Raw genomic sequence first — 23,707 nt, 5'->3', positions numbered from 1 at the left:
ATATTTTTATATTAATATAGTTTTAAATGTTATGATTTATTTATTTGTGTTGTTCCAAATGTCTGAATAAAATTCATGTTACTGCAGAACGGTGCTTTTTTATTTTGGTAGTGGGGGGGGTCGCCCAGAGAGCGATACAAGCTAGAACTGCCACTGGACCCGTCTTGGAAAATATCCCTTCTTAGAAAATAGCCGTTATCAACACTTTAGACGTTAAATTGTAGCATAATGTATGAAAAGTCCTTTAGAAAAGGAAGTTATACAAGGTATATTATAATACAGACATGTACATTTGTCTAATCGTAACTCATTTTACATAGTGTTGACATGAACAATATTTCATATTTTGTTCATCCAGTCTTTGAATAAAGTATATTGGCAATATAACAAAACAATTACCCCCCCCCCATCCTGTTGGGTGTGAATCCAGTATTTCATCACCAAAGTCATTAAAAAATGCCTTGTCACTCATTGGTCTGGTAAGATTAAGCCAGTGTCCTTCCTCCCGTGTGCGTAGAGGGAAATTCCTGGAGAGTGTGCCCAGGATGTATATAAGACATACAGGTTACCACATGTAGTCAGAAAACATTAGTTCAGAGAACAAGTTGGGACTCACAACAAGGACCAAGGACTAAAAACAAGACGCTAGTTCCTACTATCTACAAACTACAAAACAGCCAACTATAAACCTATTCATCCAGGTAAATGAAATGTAGAGTATGTTTTTATTCACATTGGCAACCATAAAGTTACTCTTACTGTATGGCTGACCAAGTAATATGTTGTTGATCTGTTGTGGCAGTCTTTATTTCTATATAGTGTTTAGTAAAAACTTTTATTTAGAACTAACTGTATATTGATTGCCTGTTTACACCAGATCTCTGAATGTGTTTTCAGATCTTGGCCATCTTTAAGCAACTGACTAAGCATGATACAATCTATGATGGACCGGAGTTTTAAAATATCTGTTTTTATTTTCCAGATCTAACTACAAAGTCAATATGGAATTTGAGTCAAACTGCAGTCTAATGAAGGTGAGTCCCAGCTTAGACATGAGGATGAGACAGATCTACAATATTCGGGCATGACAGACATTCAAATGTTATTATACAGCAAATGTTAAAACAGAAGAAAGAAAAAAAACAGACCAACCACAATTCTCCATACACTAATACAACAATGTTAAATGAATGTTAAATCGACTTTCTCTGTCCTGGTCAGAACACCTCTGCCAGTGTGGCATGGAGCTCCAAGCTTCCTCAGGGTCTGGATGTGGAAATATCCCATCACCCCATCACCCTGCACTGTGTGGCCAACCTCATCATCGCCATGGAGAGGCTAAATGGTGGCAAGGGGTTTACCCTGGGAACCGAGTTCAGGGATGAGGACCTGCTAAATTTCTTGCTAGAGAGCGCAGTGGAAGGTAGGTCAAAGATCACTGGACTGGATTGGAGGAGCCCCTATGGGGCTAGCCTGACCCCATATCTGATTGTACTGTCTTGCTTCTGATGACAATGACCATAGGAGTTGACAAGACAGCACAAACAGAATGGGTTATTTTCAATGTGTACCACTATAATACCATTAGCTATCACCACTGTTCCAATGTTCACACTATAGAATACCACTTAGAATGTGTGCCCAACACATTGCTTAATTCTAACTGGTATACTGCTAGTGTGGATATCTTAACACAACTCATGGACTAGTAGTTCTGCAGTTCAATCAAGTGTATTCATTCAACCATTTATTCATCTCCTACATGCTTTCTCCTCTCTCTCCTCATCAGAACATATAGTGTTGGAGTTGGAGTCGGCGCACACAGAGCGCAGTGAAGCCAGCAGAGCTCCAGGGTTCAGCAGTAAAGGAGAGTACGAGTGTAGTGTCACTGACTCTGAGAATAAGTGCTGGGTGCTGAACAAAGGGTCTATGGAGCTGCATGCTATGATGCTGCAGGGAGGCAGCAGCTACCATAAAGGTATGTTAACAACCAAGGCTCAGTCCCAATTATAATTTTTCCTTACATAGTGCGTTACATTTTGCCGAAGACTTTGAGTGTGTTCTTTGGCGACCATAGATTATTAAATTACAATTTGCCTTGGGGCACTAAGCAGTGGCACTTCCTATGAATCTGAAATAATTGGAAAGGTTAGGTACATATGAGCAATATGAGATTCAGTGGAGGGGTTAAAACCAACCCCACTCTGAGACTGACAGATAGGTAGCGTACTTAGTTCACAGTTGAGTTCTGATGAATGATGCTGACTGACTCTCTTCTCCTTTCCTCTGTCCTCAGTGCATTTGAACCTGTCTACATACGTAACGCCTGTCCCCAGTGAGACTGAAGCAAGACCTGTAGCCCTGGGCATCAAGGGATCCAACCTCTACCTATCCTGTGTCACATCAGGAGGCAGGCCCACCCTGCACCTAGAGGTAAATAGCACTACTACTGCTGAATATATTGTTATTCAGTACTGATAGATAGGATAATTGGCTGTTGAGGCTGGAGTTGTTTGAGTCAGACCTGGACCGTAGCCATGGCCATGGAGATGGTGCCTGAGCTGAAGAATGCTGACATCATCAACATTGTGTCTGAATCACATGTGGAATGTAAAAGGCTGAGTTGCAGTGTAATTAAAGGAAACTGCCAGAGAGGCCAAGGGAGACCGACCCTGGTGAAATGCGACTGGGAATGGGATACAGCGAGGATGACTATTAGTCCTGGAGAGCAACAGTGTGTCGGCTTGTTCCAACCAATGATGTGTTGATTATATAAGTCATTGGTTCCAACAGCCACAACCTCAAACCAATAGCCATAGTAACATTTCTATCCACTCCTGGTGTATGACATTTGACCTTTAAGTCAGTTTTGAGTCAGATCATTGATTTTAACCCCCTGACCATCTATCTCTCTCTCTCTCTCTCTCCAGGAGGTGGCAGACAAGGAGCAGCTGAAGTCCATCAACCATGAGAGCGACATGGTGCGCTTCCTCTTCTACAAACGGGACACCGGAATTGACATCAGTACCCTGGAGTCTGCCCATTTCAGGAACTGGTTCATCAGCACGGCCCTACAGCAGGACAACACCAAGATGGTGAACATGTGCCAGAGGGATTCCTCCAACCGCTTAACCACCTTCACTATCCAGCGCCACAACTAAGGTGGCTGCCGAAACTGACACCACACCAGTCTCTCATAGAGATCCTATATAATTCAATGTTATTTTTTATTTTTGTTGAACTTTTATTTAACTAGGCAATAGAGATTATATATGTGATTCTATAGGGCCTTTGTGGTCAGGGCTGGATTGCCACTGTCTGTACGTCTAAAGATTAGGTGTATGTTTGTAAGACACAATAACTTCTTCAGGTTGTATGTATGTATGTATGTATGTATGTATGTATGTATGTATGTATGTATGTATGTATGTATGTATGTATGTATGTATGTACTGTATGCATGTATGTATGTACTACTAGTGCAATTCACCATTGGGGTGTATTGACTTGGTCAAAGTTTACCACAAGATGGCGACTTTGAGTCAGATTGTGGCAAGCGCCCATGATATTTATTGTACCGTATTTATTGCTGAAAGCCAAAATGAACGTATTGCTTAGTGTAATTACATTTCTACTAATCATAATATTGTTCTACTATTTATTAATGTATTTATATTTCAGTGATTATACTTATTTATCATTGTATTTATTTGTCACTCTGTTGATGTTGCACTTATTCATTGATACATGCAAACATTTGAATTGTCCTACATATGTGCTCTTTTGAATAAATATTCAAATGGAAATTGATATTCTCTGTCATCGATTATTATGGTTGGCTACTGTAATAACATGGTTATTGGAAGAACAATATAAAGAATCAGACAACATGCATCAAATACCAGAACCACAACAAGAACAAATATGAGAGGTATACCTACATTATACCAGTAATAATGTCAGTGGTGCAAAGTTAAACTACTTTAAAGTACTACTTAAGTATTTTTTGGGGGTATCTGTACTTTACTATTTATATTTTCGACAACTTTTCCTTTTACTTCAATACATTCCTAATGAAAATACTATACTTTTTACTCCATACATTTTCCCTGACACCCAAAAGTACTTGTTACATTTTGAAAACTTAGCAGGACTGGAAAATGGTCCAATTCACACACATATCAAGAGGACATCCTGGCTCTTGAACATCCTAATGTTGAGATGGAATTGTTCATCAGTAAAGCAGAAGCCAAGGGATTAGTAAGAACAGTGGTTACAAATAAGTGGCAAGAGTTGTGGAACAGGAAGTAAGGGAAGACACCTGTATAAGATCCAGGAAAAGGTGGGGGCAGGGAGGTCCTCAGGCCGAGAGAGAAGGGAGGAAAGTGTAGTCACAAGGCTGAGACTGGGACACACACGGCTCAATAGTAAGTTGAAAGTGGTGGGGAAACATCTGACTGGGAGGTGTGATCATCATCACACCTCTCAGATGGAGACAGTGGAACATGTTCTATTTCAGTACCAGAAATATGTGAGATAAAAGGAGTGATTGTTATTAGATTTGAGAAGTAATGGGGGTTGACGAGCCAGGATTAAGTGAACTGCTGGGGATGTAGTATTTAATGATGTATTTTGTTTCCTTAGGGAGATGAGATTATTGGGTATGATTTTGATTTTAAATCCTACCCAATAATCTCGTCTCCCTAACGAAACGAAATACATCATTAAATACTACATCCCCTAAAGATTTCCCCCCAAAATGCACTTAATCCTGGCTATTCAACCCCCATTACTCCTCAAATCTAATAACAATTTCTCCTTTTATCTCACATATTTCTGGTACTGAAATAGAACATGTTCCACTGTCTCCATCTCCTCCTGACAATGATCACACGTCCCAGTCGGATGTTTCTCCACCACTTTTAATTCTACTGTCCATATAAAATCTACAGAAGTAAAACAAGCTTTGGAGTCGCTGTCTGGCTGGGCGTGTTTTTTCAAATATTTGAACGAGCCAATGGGAGAAGAGTATCGTTACCCCGGCAATTTCAAACCAGACCACGAACTTGACGAAGTCGGTTTGTTTATGTTAGCTCGCTAGCGAACCATAACTTGTATTCCACTAAAATAGCGAATAATATAGCTAGCTACACTAACATGTCTCAAGTGACTAGATTACAAATAGCAATGGACGCGGAAGATATGGTTGCCCAATTTAACAGAAAAGGTATGGTGTAGCTAACGTTAACTAATATTCCGCTAGCTAGCTGTATTATTTGTTTGCTAACAATGTACGCTAGCAGGCATCTTTAGCTGACTATAGGTGACGTTAGTCATAATACAATGTGAACACTTGTTTATTTATCGTTCGGTCAAGCTACAGTGGAACAACTAGATATAGGCTAGGGTACACACTAACGTTAGCTTAGTTCGGAGGAAACTTTTGGGACATTGGGCTGTTTTATTGACTCCCTAAACTAGTAACGTTAAGGTAACTAGCTAGAACCATCATCCTGTTACAACAATGTTGCAGCTAGGGCTAGCTGTATGACATTAGCCAGTTAACTTTAGATAGTTAATTTAATGGTAATGTTAGGTAGTTAGCTAGCATTACAACTATTGACCAGATTGTGGAGGAGTAAATTAAGGATTTGTTTTAAAGTTGCTTCTTGTCTTTCACAGAATTGCGCAAACAGCAGTTGATAGAGTACTTAGCAGCAAAAGGAAGACTGAAGCCACCAAACCCAAAGTAAGAAATCATCATGGCTTGACGGCTATGTTCTTGGCCATCATATAGCCTATATAAGATGATTAATTCATTCAAAGTTTATACAAATGTCTATATGTTTATACAAATTCAAACAAACAATAGTCCATACCCCATGTCTCTACCATATATGGTTAACAAGTTACCGGCGATTTACTCTGAGAATGTAGCTTTAATGGAATTGTTATGATCAAAAACTGCTCAATATAGTAGAACTCTGAGGCGCTAACTACGAACGTCAACTGACAAACTATCTAGTGGCTGCAGGTTCGTGAGTGAAAACATGGCATTTTTCTAAATTAAATCTGCTGAATAGAAAACTAAATAGGGCTAAATATTTATTTACAAAGCTAACCGACTGAATTGCAATAGCCACCCTCCGTGAAGACAATCGGTTCTTGTTTGCATTGTTTATTATTATTATTCTGTGGATTTTATATGGCTGTTGGTAACCAACTTTAAGCTGCATTACTGCCACCAACTGGACTGGAGTGTGGACCAGAGACAGTGAAGGTCTGAATCCTACCCAATAATCTCGTCTCCCTAACGAAACGAAATGCATAATTAAATACTACATCCCCAGCAGTTCACTTAATCCTGGCTCTTCAACCCCCATTACTCCTCAAATCTAATAACAATCACTCCTTTTATCTCACATATTTCTGGTACTGAAATAGAACATGTTCCACTGTCTCCATCTGAGAGGTGTGATGATGATCACACCTCCCAGTCAGATGTTTCCCCACCACTTTCAACTTACTATTGAGCCGTGTGTGTCCCAGTCTCAGCCTTGTGACTACACTTTCCTCCCTTCTCTCTCGGCCTGAGGACCTCCCTGCCCCCACCTTTTCCTGGATCTTATACAGGTGTCTTCCCTTACTTCCTGTTCCACAACTCTTGCCACTTATTTGTAACCACTGTTCTTACTAATCCCTTGGCATCTGCTCTACTGATGAACAATTCCATCTCAACACTAGGATGTTTAAGAGCCTGCTTGGCAATAATATCCACTTCCTCATTCCCCTCTACTCCCACATGAGTTGGTACCCAGAGGAACATCAAATACCCCATCGTTTTCACCCTATACAAACACTGTAAAACCTCATACAATACATCCTGTCTGTTCTGAGACCCACATGAATGTAAGCTCATCAGTGCTGCACAGGAGTCAGAGCAGATGACTTCCCTGTCTGTCCTCACCTCCTCCACCCACTCTGCAGCCAATGGTATGTCCAACAACTCCATTGTGTAAACAGATAAATGAGCCTGTCACCTTTGTCACTGTCACCTTAAAGGGCTTCCAAGTGGCTCAGCGGTCTAAGACACTGCATCTCAGTGGATGAGGCGTCACTACAGACACCTGGTTCGAATCCAGGCTGTATCACAACCGGCCGTGATTGGGAGTCCCATAGGGCGGCGCACAGCGTCGTCCGGGTTTGGCCGGTATAGGCTGTCATTGTAAATAAGAATTTGTTCTTAACTGACTTGCCTAGTTAAATAAAGACTCGGGAACACGACAAGCTGCTCCTGTCCTCCCTGTTTTAGGGTCCTTAGATCCATCTGTGAATATATTCAAGAAAGCATAGTATTGTGTTAAATATTCACTTCCAACTGAATGTACTCCTTCCTCAACATCTCTTACCCTCTCAAGCAACCTATCACTTCCTTGTATATTTCTGAGTCTTTTCCTTTAATTCACCATAGAAACAGACTCTCTCAACCTAGATTTCTCACTGGCAATGAAAGCCAAGGATCTGGAGGTGAAACGCGTCTAAATGATACCTTCTCACAACACCTTATAGGAAAGGGATACAACCAAGAGCGGTGCAGTTTAAACTAGTAACGGTCACAGCAAATTAACGTTGTTATTTCATCAACACTGTCAAGTACAAGTATGTTAACGTTATTCTCTACAATATTATAATCTAATGATTATTAGCACTTTGTGACATCAGCTGATGTAAAAAAAAAAGGGGGGGGGGGTTGGGCTTGATAACTAAATTTGATTATTTATATGTAATTTATAATGACATCGGGCAAAGAGAACGACGTTTTCACATTCATTTCATGGCACCCTCTTGAATTGCCCTGTTTTTCTATACATTGTATGGCAGCGAGTGAAAGCCCTACAGTATTAACTAGTGGCAATATTTCAGCTTGACATGTCTTTTGTAAATAATGTCCTATCACACATGACTGATTTCAGACCTTATCTTCGAGATGCCGTTAAAGCAAAGCAGATCACCATGTCTACCGTGAAGGATGATGTAAGTATTGTAGCCAATCACTTTCCTCCCCTTGACACTGTCTCTCTCAAAGCAAGCCTGGCAGTTTGCTAACTATCAGTTATATAGTGAGGCTTGAGTTATAGTAGATACCGTGTGGCTCAGTTGGTCGAGCACGGCGCTTGCGAAGTCAGGATTGTGGTTTTGATTCCAACGAGGGACCAGTATGGACATTTTTTACAATAAAAATGTGTGCACTTACTACTGCATCTGCTAAATAACAAATATAAAATGATAATTAACTGACACCCTGAGGTGTCTTTAAGCAGGAAATAGTTACGAACTATATCAACTGATATTGTTTTGTAATTACAGCTGGTCCCGGGAAAAGAGAACCAGGGTCCAAATTCCCTCAAGATGAAAAAGGGAGCGGTGAAGGTTCATCCTCTGACGGCCAAAGTCCTTTCCCAAACCACTGGCACCTTCTGCAGTACCACCAACAAACAGCGCTCCACCAACGGTCTCCTCTATGCAGCATCGAGTACCGCACGTCTCAACGTGCTCAAAGGCACGACAAAGCCTTCTGCGGTTGCCCCAAGTCACTCAACCAGCCTGAAGACGGCTCCAGCCAGATTACAATCCACTGTCCCGACCAAAAGATGCCCAGGCACCACCAACCAACCCAGAATCCAGCCTAATCCAGCTGTTAAAGTCGGCAACACGCGCTCTAGCTCAGCCAAACCCCTGGCAAATGCTGGTAGAACACGTTCAGCCAACACAACCAGACCAAAGCCAAATATTACTGGGAAACCCTCTAACACACTCCGCACAGCCAGCACGCGGCCCGACACAGCAAGCACGCGGCCCGTCACAGCCAGCACGCGGCCCGTCACAGCAAGCACGCGGCCCGTCACAGCCAGCACGCGGCCCGACACAGCCAGCACGCGGCCCGACACAGCCAGCACGCGGCCCGACACAGCCAGCACGCGGCCCGACACAGCCAGCACGCGGCCCGACACAGCCAGCACGCGGCCCGACACAGCCAGCACGCGGCCCAACACAGCTGGCAATGCCAGAATGAGTCTGAGCACAATGGTTAAAACCAAGACAGGCCTTGTGTCTTTCCAGGTGCAGCCTAGAAGCACCACCGTCCCTGCAACAGCATCAGCCTCCCTCACCCCCCCTGTCTTGAACAGAGCATGCCCAAGCACCAGCCCAGTCCCAGCTGTGACCCAAAAGCCACCTGTTACTGCTCAGAGGAGAAGGAATCCCTTCACTGGCGTGAGTGAGACTAACCAGAGGACAACTGCCTCGGCTGTGGACAATGGGCAAAGGAGGAGCCAAGCTGTGAGCAGGACTGATTCCAAACCACTCCCAGAGAGATCCAGTAAACCAGCAGGGCAGAGACAATCTGTCACTGGACCTAAACCCATCATCCAAGGCCCTACTGGTCCTGGGCACAAGACTGCAGCTACAAAGCCAGGTGATAAAAGGACAACCAAAACCTCTCCCAGAGTTTCCATCCAAGAGGTTCAGTGTATTCAGAGGGCTGCATCACAGCACAGGGCCGAGGCTAGAGGAGCAGGAGCCAGCACTCGGATATGGAAGGCTGCCTCTCGAGCCTCCACCGGGATAACAGGAAACCAATGGCAGAACACGGCTCTGAGTAGGGCCATGCATGCAGCTGTGGCTGCGATGGGACAGAAAAGCAGCGGCGAGGAAAACCAAGGCATGGTGGAGAGCGGGTGGGCAGACACTGATACCAAGAATGAACCCGATGCTCCATTGCCCTCATCAACATCTCCGGCGTGTTGGCCTAGGCCTCACAGCAGCACAGTAAATGGTGTGTGGATCCCCCAGACGGTGCCTCGCTCTGCCAAAAAGTCCAGCCATAGCCAGGAGGAGGTGGGGTGGGAGGCTGGTGTTGGCCTTAAGACACCCAGAGAACAGGCCAGGGTCGTGCCCAAGACAGAGGGCCGCAGGAAGATGACAGCTGCCCAGGAAGAGAGAATGTCAGTTTAAAAAAAAAATGTTTTATTGTAAATTAGATAAGTACTAGGAAGTAGAATACAGTACATTTACATTTTTGTGATTTTAGCAGACAATCTTATACAGAACGACTTGAAGTCTTAAAATATTAAACTCTAGACTGGTTGAATAAGGCCTTGGATTACACAGTGCACATAACTGCTGTGATTTTGTTTGTTGAAATAACAAAATAACATCAAGATCTGTCATTTCACTTCAGTAAAAGGTATGTGTGTTGGTATCGTAGCATATGAATGTGCTGGGTCTTTTCCATTATACCAGCATATTCTTTCCACCCAGCACCTCATTTAATAGAGTGCGGTTGAATTGGACTACAAACATCTGACTTTACCCCAACATTTTACTGAACAACCTTATATTGCACTCTGTGTGTGTCTTCAGGCAGAAGCTCCAGGAATGGCGTGAGAACAGGGGCATCTCCTACAAGCGTCCCCCCATGCCAGTGAGGCCTCCTCGGGTGCGGAGAACCTTGGCCCTCCCTCAGGCTTACTGGGACGGTATGGAGGAGGAAGTTGAGGCCAGGTCTCTGGTTGAAGCTGTGGACCGGTGCCTGGCTGACTGCATCAAGCTGCTGAATGAGGTGTGGCAGAGGAATGGGTTGGGTTAGATTACATAAATTGACAGGAATTTAAAATGTATGACAAATCAACTGGGGGGATTGATTTGTTGCTCTGTTGGCGGATTACTGTCTTGTGGCCGTTCACATGGCGTTTTCCCTCACTCAGCCCACCCGCCCTTCTCCCGACCGGCGACACTATAGCTGGCAGTTGTCAGCAAGACGCTTTTTCGTAGCTATTAAGTAGTAGATTACCAAATTCCAAAATAGTAATTAAGCTAGAATTGTGTAGTAATGTGAATAGAAAATATGTATGTCCCTAAACTCTCATCATCACTACTCAAATGACAAAATCATCAGTACTGACTTACCACTCATGTACATGTAGTAAATAGGTAGTGAAACAATGTGTTGTTGAGTAGAACTTGTTAGGTAGTGATGAATACTAGGTTCATTTTTTTCTTCTTCATGAGGTTATGGTGATATAATGCCATCTGGTGGCAACTAGAAATTATTGCATAATTTTTTTTACTATTACAAATTGATGGTCCTTGAAAATCAATATTAGTGCTTGACAAAGTACCTAACAGTCCTTGAATTTGACTTGCCACTGTCTATATGAACCCTGTAGAAATTCTGTTAGCTTTCTCATACCAGCAACCAGTGTGTTTCCCACTGCTTTTCGAGTTACTGTTCTGCCTGTCTAACGTCCAGTCTAGACCACGTCCCGTGTGTCTCAGCTGGTAGAACATGGCACTTGCAACGGTTGTGGGTTCGATTCCCACAGTGGACCAGTACAATAATATATGCACTCACTACTGTAAGTCGCTCTGGATAAGCGACTAATGTTACTGCATCCCTTCTGTGACATTCCTCTGAGACCGATGGGGTGGTGCCAGCACAGAAGCTGAATGTAGACCCAGCCCTTCTTACACAATGTGTTTCCAGTTTGCTTTGTGTGTCGTGTGCTTTGTGTGTCGTGTGCTTTGTGTGTCGTGTGCTTTGTGTTTTTGTGCTTTGTGTGTCGCCATTAATCCATCCAACACAAATATTAATCCAACACATGGTCAGGTGATGTAGTTTCTATTATTCAGGGAATAATGACCTAATAAAACAGACAGGGCTTTGGTTAAAAGTAGTGCACTACGTAGGGCAGTGGTTCTCTAACCTTTCCTTGGGGATCCACAGATGTTTCGCAATTTTGCTGTCGCCAAATGGCTGACCCTGGTGATTCAGTGAGTTGGGTGTGGTTAGTAGACGTTTGAGAACCATTCATATAGAGCATAGGGTGACATTTGGAACAAAGCCTCTGCCTTCACTGTGAGAGCAATACGTTTGGAGGAACAGGTATATTGTTCCGCAGGTGCTATTCATTAGTGGTGCAACTCTTCCAGGTTGTGTAAGACATGTACATAAACTCAGCACACAAAAAAAAGAACTGTCCTCTCATTGTCAACTGCGTTTATTTTCAGGAAACTTAACATATGTAAATATTTGTATGACCATAACAAGATTCAACAACTGAGACATAAACTGAACAAGTTCCACAGACATGTGACTAACAGAAATGGAATAATGTGTCTCTGAACAAAGGGGGGTCAAAGTCAAAAGTAACAGTCAGTATCTGGTGTGGCCACCAGCTGCATTAAGTACTGCAGTGCATCTCCTCCTCATGGGCTGCACCAGATTTGCCAGTTCTTGCTGTGAGATGTTACCCCACTCTTCCACCAAGGCACCTGCAAGTTCCCAGACATTTCTGGGGGGAATGGCCCTAGCCCTCACCCTCCGATCCAACAGGTCCCAGACGTGCTCAATGGGATTGAGATCCGGGCTCTTCGCTGGCCATGGCAGAACACTGACATTCCTGTCTTCCAGGAAATTACGCACAGAACGAGCAGTATGGCTGGTGGCATTGTCATGCTGGAGGGTTATGTCAGGATGAGCCTGCAGGAAGGGTACCACATGAGGGAGGAGGATGTCTTCCCTGTAACGCACAGGGTTGAGATTGCCTGCAATGACAACAAGCTCAGTCCGATGATGCTGAGACACACCGCCCCAGACCAAGACGGACCCTCCACCTCCAAATCGATCCCGCTCCAGAGTACAGGCCTCGGTGTAATGCTCATTCCTTCGCCGATAAATGCGAATTCGAGCATCACCCCTGGTGAGACAGAACCGCGGCTCGTCAGGGAATTACACTTTTTGCCAGTCCTGTCTGGTCCAGCGACAGTGACTTTGTGCCCATAGGCGACTTTGTTGCTGGTGAGAACCTGCCTTACAACAGATCTACAAGCCCTCAGTCCAGCTTCTCTCAGCCTATTGCGGACAGTCTGAGCACTGATGGAGGGATTGTGCGTTCCTGGTGTAACTCAGGCAGTTGTTGTTGCCATCCTGTACCTGTCCCGCAGGTGTGATGTTCGGATGTACCGATCCTGAGCAGGTGTTACACATGGTCAGTCACTGCGAGGACATTTTTACATTTACATTTTAGTCATTTAGCAGACGTTCTTATCCAGAGCGACTTACAGTAGTGAATGCATACATTTCATAATTTATTTTCCCCCGTACTGATCCCGCGTGGGAATCGAACCCACAACCCTGGCGTTGCAAACACCATGCTCTACCAACTGAGCAACTCAGCTGTCCGTCCTGTCTCCCTGTAGCGCTGTCTTAGGCGTCTCACAGTATTGACATTGCACATTTATTGCCCTGGCCACATCTGCGGTCCTCATGTCTCCTTGCAGCATGCCTAAGGCACATTCACGCAGATGAGCAGGGACCCTGGGCATCTTTCTTTCGGTGTTTTTCAGAGTCAGTAGAAGGCATCTTTAATGTCCTAAGTTCTCATAACTGTGACCTTAATTGCCTACCGTCTGTAAGCTGTTAGTGTCTTAACGACCGTTCCACAGGTGCATGTTCATTAAATGTTTATGGTTCATTGAACAAGCATACAATGAAGATCTGTGAAGTTATTTGGATTTTTTACAAATTGTCTTTGAAAGACAGGGTCCTGAAAAAGGGACGTTTTATTTTTTTGCTGAGTTTACATATCCTGGGGCTACTAACGTCACCTGATGGACTTCCCCTTGGTTGTTTTGCCATGGAGGAATTTTGTGTGTGAGGTGAGCTGTGTGATTAATTCTCTTGTAGCAAGATTAGTGAGAGGGAAAATAATCGATAGTTACACATGATCAATTTGATGCCCTATTGCAATATTGTTTTTGCGCTAGTTGGCTGTACCTGCACCAAAATGTTTCCTTCATAGCTTGTTCTCCATCTTCTTTTTAAATAGGGAGCCCATTTATTTTCAGCATTTATTTCCATGACTTATCAAAAGTCGTTTTCTCATGGCTCTCTTGTCCCTTTGCAGCAGACATATGGTGAGCAATGTGTTTGGAACATCAAATCGTAATAAAATTGCGATAAGTATAGTATTGTTAGGTACCTGGCAATTCCCAGCCCTAGAAAGAATAGAACTTCCAGAAGTTCACATGGAAGCAATAAAAAATAGTTTCCCATAGAAATTTTGAAGCCATTAAGTTGTTGACAGTAATACGATGGGAAAGTGACTAGCCATTTTGTGTTTTTTTTTGCTTGAAGACCATTCAAAAAAAGTTAACTGATGTGGTCCCACTTCCCATGGTATTGTAAACTGACCATGGTTGTCTCTGCTCCCTATTTTCCCATCTAGTAACATGACCTGTGGTTGTCCGGGAAAGGAGGGGTGCTTCACGATATCTCCTTTCACCTGAAGTGTGTGGTTATTACCGAATTTGTGATGCCAGTCATTTCCTTTCAAATCAGTGAAGGGGAAGGGAAGGCATCACTTTCATACTTTGGCAGGAAGCCAAGATAATCTGGACATAGCCGAGATGTTCAACCTCACTACTTTTTGGTGTTTGATCTGTTCCTACACACATCGTAAACCTCGAGACCAAACAAACGAGTTGGTTGACCCCTCATCTTTCCAGCGTGGTCTGCCTGACGGCCCCCTTTACTGAATAGCACATCTGGCCATCATTAGCTGTAGGCTACTGATAATAGCTCACCTAATATTTGTGTAATTTGTTAACAGCCTTAAAGATTTGGGTAAACAGACCTAAATGTCTGACTTTTTCTGTGTCTGACTCTGCTTTGTCTATACTGATGTTTTGCCTGTTTTATTACAGAGGGAATAACTACACTGTTTGTATTCGGCCATATTCCCAGTCACCTTGCCACGGTTAAATGCGGTGGTTCGCTCGTTCAGTTTTGCACGTATACTCCCATCTATCCACGGTTTCTGGTTAGGGTAGGTTTTAATAGTCACAGTGGGTACAACATCTCCTATACACTTCTTGATGAACTCAGTCACCGTATCAGTGTATTCGTTGATGCTATTCTCGGAGGCTACCCGGAACATATCCGAGTCCACGTGATCAAAACAATCTTGAAGCGTGGATTCCGATTGGTCAGACCAGCGTTGAATAATCCTTATCACGGGTACTTCCTGTTTGAGTTTCTGCTTAGGGAGGAGCAAAATCGAGTCGTGATTACCGTAATTTCCGGACTATTAAGCGCACCTGAATATAAGCCGCACCCACTGAATTTAAAAAAAATATATATATATATTTTGAACATAAATAAGCCGCAAATGTCTATAAGCCGCAGGTGCCTACCGGTACATTGAAACAAATGAACTTTACACAGGCTTTACCGAAACGCGGCTTGTAACAAAAATAAATAGGCTTTAACGAAACACGGCTTGTAACAAAAAATACCAAATTAGCAGTAAGCTTTAGTTGTCTTTTTGCACTGAGTCAATTCCTCACGCTGCTGTTTCCAACGTCTTATCATCGATTCATTAAGACCAAGCTCCCATGCAGCAGCTCTATTTCTTTTTCCAACAGCCAGATCAATCGCCTTCAACTTTGAAAGCTGCATCATATGCATTTCTCCGTGTCTTTGCCATGATGAGGGTGACAAAATGACTACCGTAATCAGAATGATGGGAAGTTTGAGAGCGCTCGATTTAATCTAAACAGTAAACAAAAACGTTGTTTGACCTTAACCCGTTCGGCAATTTCATTGGTCTAATGAAAGCTTCATGCCGCCAAAAAACTGAGCACGTCACAGAATGTGTTTTTTTTGGGGGGGGGAATTGAAAGCGGGAAAAATCCATATATTAGCCGCGTCATTGTTTAAGCCGCGGGGTTCAAAGCGTGGGAAAAAAGTTGCGGCTTATAGTCCGGAATTTACGGTAGATTTGATGACGGGAGGGCGGGGAAGGGTTTTGTAGGCATCCCGGAAGTTGGAGTAGCAGTGGTCGAGTGTTTTATCAGCGCGAGTACTGCAAGTCAATGTGTTGATAGAACTTTGGTAGCATTTTCCTCAAATTTGCTTTGTTAAAGTCCCCAGCTACAATAAATGCGGCCTCAGGATATGCGGTTTCCAGTTTGTATTAAGTCCAGTGAATTTCTTTGAGGGCCGTCGTGGTATTGGCTTGAGGGGGAATATACACGGCTGTGATTATAACCAAAGATAATTCTCTTGGGAGGTAATACGGTCGACATTTGATTGAGGTACTCTAGTTGGGGTGAACAAAAGGACTTGAGTTCCTGTATGTTATCATAGTTACACCATGGGTCATGAAACATACACCCCCGCCCTTCTTCTTCCAGGAGAGATATTTATTCCTGTCTGCACGATGAACTGATAACCCAACTGGCTGTACTGACTCAGACAGTATATCCAGAGAGAGACATTTTTCCGTGAAACAGAGTATGTTACAATCCCTGATGTCTCTCTGGAAAGAAATCCTCACCCTGAGCTCGTCAACTTTATTATCCAGACACTGAACATTAGCGAGTAATATACTCTGAAGTTGTGGGTGGTATGCGCGCCTCCTGAGTGGGACTAGAAGTCCACTTCGAGTATGTCTTCTCCGCTGGTGACGTTTTGGATCGGCCTCTGGAATCAGTTCAATTGCCTGGGGGGGTACGAACAAAGGATAAGATTTGGGAAAGTCGTATTCCTAGTGAGTTACCGCCGCTCTGATATCCAAAAGTTCTTCCCGGCTGTATGCAATAACACAACATTTGCAGTATTCAGTTTGTATTATTTCCTACATTATTAGGCAAGCAAAGTGGCCTAGGGGCTAGAAGCATGGCTGCCCTCTCTATCAACACCATTTCTCTTTCTGTGTCTCTGTTTCTGTGTCTCTGCCTGACTTTGTTTCTGTGTGTTTCCCCCACCCCCTACAGGGCTGCCTGTCCTCCCAGGTGCAGGAGATGCTGTCCACTGTGCCCATGGCCGAGAAGTTCTCCAAGTACTGGATCTGCCAGGCCCGTCTGATGGAGCGCCAGGGCAACCTGGAGGTGCTGCCGCTGTTTGAAGAGGCTGTGCGAGTGGTGTTAGAGGTATAGCATACTCCCATTACCTCACCCCTCGCTCTCTCTGTACCTCTACCTCTCCATCTCTATACCCCATGCCTCTCTATCTGCTGCCCCTGTTAGAGGAGGCAGTACTAGTCTTCCTGCAGGTGAAAGCTACTCTCTCATTCCTCTATCTGCTCTGTTTTTCTTCTTTTATCATTCTCTCTCCTTCCCCACCATGGGGAATCTTAGTCTAGCAACATCAATCCTCTCTCTCTAGCTGTGTGTGTGAGGGATTATACCTTCTCTGAAGAATTCTCTAAACTAAATTTAGAGTTGCCTACTTTGGTATCTATTTCATTTAAACTAGTAATATGATGGTTTGGTATCTATTTCCTCTCTTTCAGCCAGTGGATGAGCTGCGGACTGTTGTGTTTGAGATGCTGAAAAAGAAGGAAGAGACACAAGGTAATGAGGAAACTATAAAGGCAGCAACATCCCTAATAAGTGGCTCCGATCTCGATTCCTCACATCCTATCTCCTTGCCTCTTTTAGGATACTTTGTTCCTGCCAAAACCAGCATGTAGATCTAGGAAGACACTGCTGTGTCAATGGCTTTCTCTTTCTGTTGGCCGTACCAGGGTCACGCATCTTCAAAATGTTCAAATCAGTTTGCTGCTGTATTTTCTGTTATAGAAAATATTAAGTAAAGATTCTTTCCACTGTCAAGATTTGTGGAAGGAATCCAACCGAGGCTCAAATCCTAAAAGAATGTATTATGGCTATTGCCATGCTCTTCCATGTGTTGAGTCAGTTCCAGTATTCTGATCATATGTTAATCATTTTGTCATCATGGATTTTGACTGCTAAGTAATAATGGGGGAAAAGTGTCCAGACGTGCAGTGAATCGTTGTGGTTGATATTACTGAACATCTGCTGAAAGCCCCGAGACGTTTGATTTCACAAGAGAGCAGGTTTCTGACTCATGTTACCAGTTACTAGTGAATAATATCATTTAATATGCATGGAGATGGGATAAGTATGGATGTTGTTATTATTATTAAGTCTCTGAAGTAGAGGTCGGCCGACTATGATTTTTCAACGCCGATACCGATTATTGGAGGACCCCAAAAAAAGCCGATACCGATTAATCTGCCGATTTTGTATATATTGTTTTCTATATATTTGTTATAATGACAATTACAACAATACTGAATGAACAATGAACACTTTTTTTATTTTAACTTAATATAATACATAAATAAAATCTATTTAGTCTCACATAAATAATGAAACATGCTCAATTTGGTTTAAATAATGCAAAAACAGTGTTGGAGAAGAAAGTAAAAGTGCAATATGTGCCATGTAAAAAAGCTAACGTTTAAGTTCCTTGCTCAGAACATATGAAAGCTGGTGGTTCAATATTCCCAGTTCTTCAATATTCCCAGTTAAGAACTTTTAGGTTGTAGTTATTATAGGAATTATGACGCGTCGTCTATTTCTCTATACAATTTGTATTTCATATACCTTTGACTATTGGATGTTCTTATAGGCACTTTAGTAATGCCAGCCTAATCTCGGGAGTTGATAGGCTCGAAGTCATAAACACCGCTGTGCCTCAAGCTTTGCTAAGAGCTGCTGGCAAACTCAGTAAAGTGTTGTTTGAATGAATGCTTATGAGCCTGCTGCTGCCTACCACCGCTCAGTCAGACTGCTCTATCAAATCATAGACTTAATTATAATATAATAAACACAGAAATATGAGCCTTTGGTCATTAATATGGTAAAATCCAGAAACTATCATTTCGAAAACAAAATGTTTATTCTTTCAGCGAAATACGGAACTGTTCCGTATTTTATCTAACGGGTGGCAACACTAAGTCTAAATATTGCTGTTACATTGCACAACCTTCAATGTTATGTCACAATTATGTAAAATTCTGGCAAATTAATTACGGTCACAGTTCGCAACGAGCCAGGCGGCCCAAACTGTTGCATACACCCTGACTCTGCGTGCAATGAACGCAAGAGAAGTGACCCAATTTCCCTAGTTAATATTGCCTGCTAACATGAATTTATTTTAACTAAATATGCAGGTTTAAAAAAATATATATATATACTTCTGTGTATTGATTTTATGAAAGACATTGATGTTTATGGTTAAGTACATTTTTCACCCATTTGGCGAAGTTGAAGTAGGCTGTGATTCGATGATAAATTAACAGGCACCGCATTGATTATATGCAATGCAGGACTAGCTAGTTAACTACACATGGTCAATGATATTACTAGGTTAACTAGTGATTATGTGAAGATTGATTGTTGTTTTATAAGATGAGTTTATCGCTAGCTAGCAACTTACCGTGGCTCCTTGCAGCCACAAGGTCCTTTTGACGCTGCACTCGCGTAACAGGTGGTCAGCCTGCCACGCACTTTCCTCGTGGATTGCAATATAATCGGCATCCAAAAAGCCAGATTACCGATTGTTATGAGAACTTGAAATCAGCCCTAATTAATCGGCCATGCCGATTAATCGGTCGACCTCTACTCTGAAGTCCCAAAACTGGGGCAACAGAACAAGGTCTGGGGAGGATATCGGATTCTTTTTGACATTTAAAAGGGAAAAAATGAATGTTCTGGGGAGGGTCCTCTTCAGACCGGCAACTCTCCCAACAAATCTTTCCGTGGCCTGTAGGCGAACATGCCAGAATGTCGCGATTCGAAACCAAAGTTTGAAGGCAAAACCTTTGCAGTGGTTTTAGTGAAAGTAGATGATGCAAACTAGCCACTTGTGAAATGCACTCAGAAAATAATATAAACACAATCTCCATCTCGCTAGCTACTACTTTGTCTGGTCATCACTAGTTACCACAGCCACAAAGTCATTAACTCTGCCTATTTCTAAAATGTATCTTCTTAAAATCTGATGTTAAACCTAACCTTAACCACACTGCGAACGTTATGCCTAACCTTAAATGAACAAAAAGCACATTTTTGTTTTCCAGATTTGTTTGTTGTTGATATAACCAATTTACAATTTTATGGCTGTTGTAACTAATGGAAACCTATCTGGCTGGGATGTTTGCACTAGGGCAACAACCGGATAAGGTGGTGATGTCACCGGATAAGGCAGAGACACGCTTCCCTGTTCTGAAGACTCCTCTCTGTCCCAATTAGTGGCCCAACGTTCCTAACCGCTAGGGTACCTGCCCCAACCAACGGTTGTGACTAGAGGGAGTACAGCTACGACCGGAAGTGACGTTTCGTAGCAGGTTAGGAGAACGTTTTAGCTAACCCTAATTATTTTCCTAATCTTAACCTTAGTCTCCTAACCTGCCACATTAATTATCCTAACCTGCTACGAAAAAGTCACTTCCATTTGTAGCTGTGTTCCCTTTTGTCACAAACGTTGGTGGGTGTGGAAACCAATTCACTTTTGCACTTAGTTTTGTGCTCCCGAGTGGCGCTGCAGTCTAAGGCACTGCATCTCAGTGTACGAGGTGTCACTACAGACAACCTGGATTGATTCCAGGCTTTATCACACCCTGCTGTGATTGGGAGTCCCATAGGGCGGCGCACAATTGGCCCAGCGTCGTCTGGGTTTGGCCGGTGTAGGCCGTCATTGTAAATAAGAATTTGATCTTAACTGACTTGCCTAGTTAAGTAAAGGTGAAATAAAACATTTAAAAAAAATAGTCAATGATAATTAGAGGTACATATGGTCATAAAGAATTATATCCGTTTAGAATCTAAACGTTGTCAATAAAGTAGTGAATTTGGAGCATAAAAACAGTGTGCAGCCCTTCATACCTCCCACAGTGTACCAATGTTCCATCTTAAATGTCTTTACCTGCATCAGTTGGGACAGGTTCTGACTAGAAAGGGAAAGGGGTTACATACAGTAAGTTGCACAACTGAATGCATTCCACCAGAACGCAGTTGAAAGGTGAAACAAATCATTTTTCACAATTTCCTGTGAATTAGTCACCACAAATGTCTTTGCTAGCAAGCGTGACAGTGTCTGCCAAACTGCAAGGTGTGTCCAGCAATGTTAACATTTTGACGTTCTATGATATCTCCACTTTCCAAGTGTATAATATGTTAGGTTCGAAATGAACCGAGTAAAAACTCACAGATGATTATTAAAGCTCAAACCAAGTTTATTCACCCAAAGGGCCAGACAGCTGAACAGACAATGACATGTTCCCACCAGCACAAGTGTGTGTGTGTGTATATATACCCTAATTTAGATGAAGTCTCCTTCCCTCTAAACAACTTCCTGTCTAGCAAGAAAGCTGTAAAGTGATGTGGGTAATAAACTGTTCCCTCTCTTACTGTGACCTGACCTCGGCCCAGATTCCTCACTAATCTACAGCTCTCCACCTTTATCAGTGACCGCAACCATGTGATTGCCTTTCCCTTACTCTGTAACATTCCAAGCCCCATATCCAACCTTAATTGACTCTACCTTATACATTCCTCCTACAGATACCCATTAACCTTTGGTGTAGCAAGTATTTCAAATTACAACCCAATAACTGATTGGAGTACTGATTGGGGTGGCAGGTAGCCTAGTGTTTAGAGCGTTGGGTAAGTAACCAAAAGTTTGCTAGATCGAATCCCCCGAGCTGACAAGGTGAAAATCTGTCATTCTGCCCCTAAGCAAGGCAGTTAACCCACTGTTCCTAGGCTGTCATTGAAAATAAGAATTTGTTGTTAACTGACTTGCCTAGTTAAATAAAGGTTAAATTAAAAGTGTAATATAACTGAAACCAGACTGGTCCATAGTATAGTTCATATTTCCAGTTAAGAAGTCAGAATCCATCAAATAGAATATAGTATCGGTGGTGGTGTCATGAATGAGTTTACGACACCAGAACATTGTGATATCATGAAGAGATGGGTGGATGTATTTGAATTGGGACCAGTAAATGGCGATGCACTTGAATGGACAGTTTACACCTTCTTTTTTTTAATGCCATTTAGCAGTGTGTGCTCACACATCTCAGTAGTTGACTATGACATTGTTCTACTTCCAGGTCAGTCTCCCGTAGCATCGGAGCAGGAGCCTGTAAGAGAGCAGGATGACGTTATGGAGCTTCACTCTACACCAGACCCCATGGCCACACCCACAGCCGTCAAAGCCCTGATCCGTGGTGACCGAAGAGGCTCGTCTGTGGTCAAGTACAAGATCACCGCCACTCCAGGGTACTCTATGACCTCTGACCTGACTGCCTATGGCCTCTTCCTCCTGTTTTGATCTTTCTCTGATCCGGTTACCATCAGCCATTTTAAAGCTACAACCTGATATTTGAAAAACAGAAAGGCAGCCCCGTTACTTGTTTAGATATACAGTCATTTTAACTTAAGCAGAGGCTTGTATCTCGAGTCTGGCTGGTCCTTGCCTGCGTTAAACCCTTACACAAAGTAGAAATTGGCCTACAGTGCATTCGGAAGGTATGCAGACCCCTTCTTCTCTGCAGGTCCTCTCAAGCTCTGTCAGGTTGGATGGGGAGCATCACTGCAGAGCTATTTCAGATTTCTCCAGAGATGTTTGATCAGGTTCAAGTCCGGGCTCTGGCTGGGCCACTCAAGGACATTCAAAGACTTGTCCTGAAGCAGGTTTTCATCAAGGATCTCTCTGTACTTTCCTCTGTTCCTCTTTCCCTCAAGTCTGACTAGTCTCCCAGTGCTTGCCACTGAAAAACATCCCCTCAGCATGATGCTGCCACCACCAGTGAGGTGACCAAGAACTCGATGGTCACTCTGACAGAGCTCCAGAGTTCCTCTGTGGAGATGGGAAAACCTTCCAGAAGGACAACCATCTCTTCAGCACTCCAACAATCAGGCCTTTATGGTAGAGTGGCCAGACAGAAGCCACTCCTCAGTAAAAGGCACGACAGCCCGCTTGGAGTTTGCCAAAAGGCAGCTAAAGGACTCTCCGACCATGATGAAACCAAGATTGAACTCTTTGGCCGGAATGTCAAGCGTCATGTCTGGAGGAAACCTGGCACATCCCTACGGTGAAGCATGGTGGTGGCAGCATCATGCTGAGGGGATGTTTTTCGGCCCTTCTTCCCCAATTGCTCAGTTTGGCGGGTAGGCCAGCTCTAGGAAGAGTCTTGGTAGTTCCAAACGTCTTCCATTTAAGAATGATAAAGGCCACTGTGTTCTTGGGGACCTTCAATGCTGCAGAACATAATTTTTTTTGTACCCTTCCCCAGATCTGTGCCTCGACACAATCCTGTCTCGGAGCTCTACAGACAATTCCTTCGACCTCATGCCTTGGTTTTTGCTCTGACATGCACTGTCGACTGTGGGACCTTATATTGACAGCTGTGTGCCTTTCCAAATCATGTCCAATCAATTGAATTGACCACAGGTGGACTCCAATCAAGTTGTAGAAACATCCTCAAGGATGATTAATAGAAACAGGATGAAGCTGAGCTCAGTTTTGAGTAACAAAATGTGGAAAAAGTGGTCTGAATACTTTCCGAATGCACCGTAGGTATTCCTCTTATCTAGTTGTGTGAGGGCAGTGTGGAGTGAAATTCAGATTATACCATCAATGGATCTGTTGGGGCAAGTATGCCTGTTGGAGTGGGTGAGGCATGATGGAGTTGTTTGCCATAGCCAGCCTCGCAAAGCATTTCATGATTACCAATGTGAGTGATGGGTCTAACTGGTTTCTCCAAGTGGGCTGACCCCATTTAGTCATCTGGTTTGATTGTTTGGTCGACCAAGGTTTCTTTAGTCG

General features: G+C 43.2%; 2 protein-coding genes across 2 annotated transcripts in view; both read left to right on the top strand.

Annotated features, from left to right (window-relative positions):
• Positions 1 to 594: 594 nt before the first annotated feature.
• Positions 595 to 3,781, top strand: LOC106570815 (interleukin-1 beta). Its single transcript, XM_014143360.3, has 6 exons — positions 595 to 701; positions 983 to 1,034; positions 1,222 to 1,423; positions 1,790 to 1,978; positions 2,297 to 2,433; positions 2,931 to 3,781. The coding sequence occupies exons 2-6, from the start codon at positions 1,002 to 1,004 to the stop codon at positions 3,159 to 3,161; spliced, it is 792 nt and encodes a 263-aa protein (XP_013998835.1). The 5' UTR covers positions 595 to 701; positions 983 to 1,001; the 3' UTR covers positions 3,162 to 3,781.
• A 1,257-nt stretch (positions 3,782 to 5,038) lies between these two features.
• ckap2l (cytoskeleton associated protein 2-like) overlaps positions 5,039 to 23,707 on the top strand; it is a 29,599-nt gene continuing 10,930 nt past the window's right edge. Inside the window, exons 1-8 of the mRNA XM_014143358.3 lie at positions 5,039 to 5,227; positions 5,683 to 5,749; positions 7,974 to 8,034; positions 8,368 to 10,004; positions 10,423 to 10,621; positions 16,840 to 16,995; positions 17,358 to 17,418; positions 21,990 to 22,158. Of these exons, the coding sequence (XP_013998833.3) occupies positions 5,158 to 5,227; positions 5,683 to 5,749; positions 7,974 to 8,034; positions 8,368 to 10,004; positions 10,423 to 10,621; positions 16,840 to 16,995; positions 17,358 to 17,418; positions 21,990 to 22,158 (2,420 nt within the window). The 5' untranslated portion in view covers positions 5,039 to 5,157. The remainder of the gene's footprint in view (positions 5,228 to 5,682; positions 5,750 to 7,973; positions 8,035 to 8,367; positions 10,005 to 10,422; positions 10,622 to 16,839; positions 16,996 to 17,357; positions 17,419 to 21,989; positions 22,159 to 23,707) is intronic.

The sequence above is a fragment of the Salmo salar genome, chromosome 15, assembly GCF_965601325.2.
Source record: "Salmo salar chromosome 15, fSalSal1, whole genome shotgun sequence".
Classification (NCBI taxonomy): domain Eukaryota; kingdom Metazoa; phylum Chordata; class Actinopteri; order Salmoniformes; family Salmonidae; genus Salmo; species Salmo salar.
Note: the sequence above shows the minus strand (reverse complement) of the source record. Positions and strands in the feature narration are given on the sequence as shown.

Bases quoted from the DNA above. Each gene is read 5' to 3' on its own strand.
- LOC106570815 (XM_014143360.3), top strand. From the start codon at position 1,002: ATGGAATTTGAGTCAAACTGCAGTCTAATGAAG. The intron at 1,979-2,296 runs GTATGTTAACAA...CTCTGTCCTCAG, and splicing joins AGGCAGCAGCTACCATAAAG to TGCATTTGAACCTGTCTACA. The intron at 2,434-2,930 runs GTAAATAGCACT...CTCTCTCTCCAG, and splicing joins GGCCCACCCTGCACCTAGAG to GAGGTGGCAGACAAGGAGCA.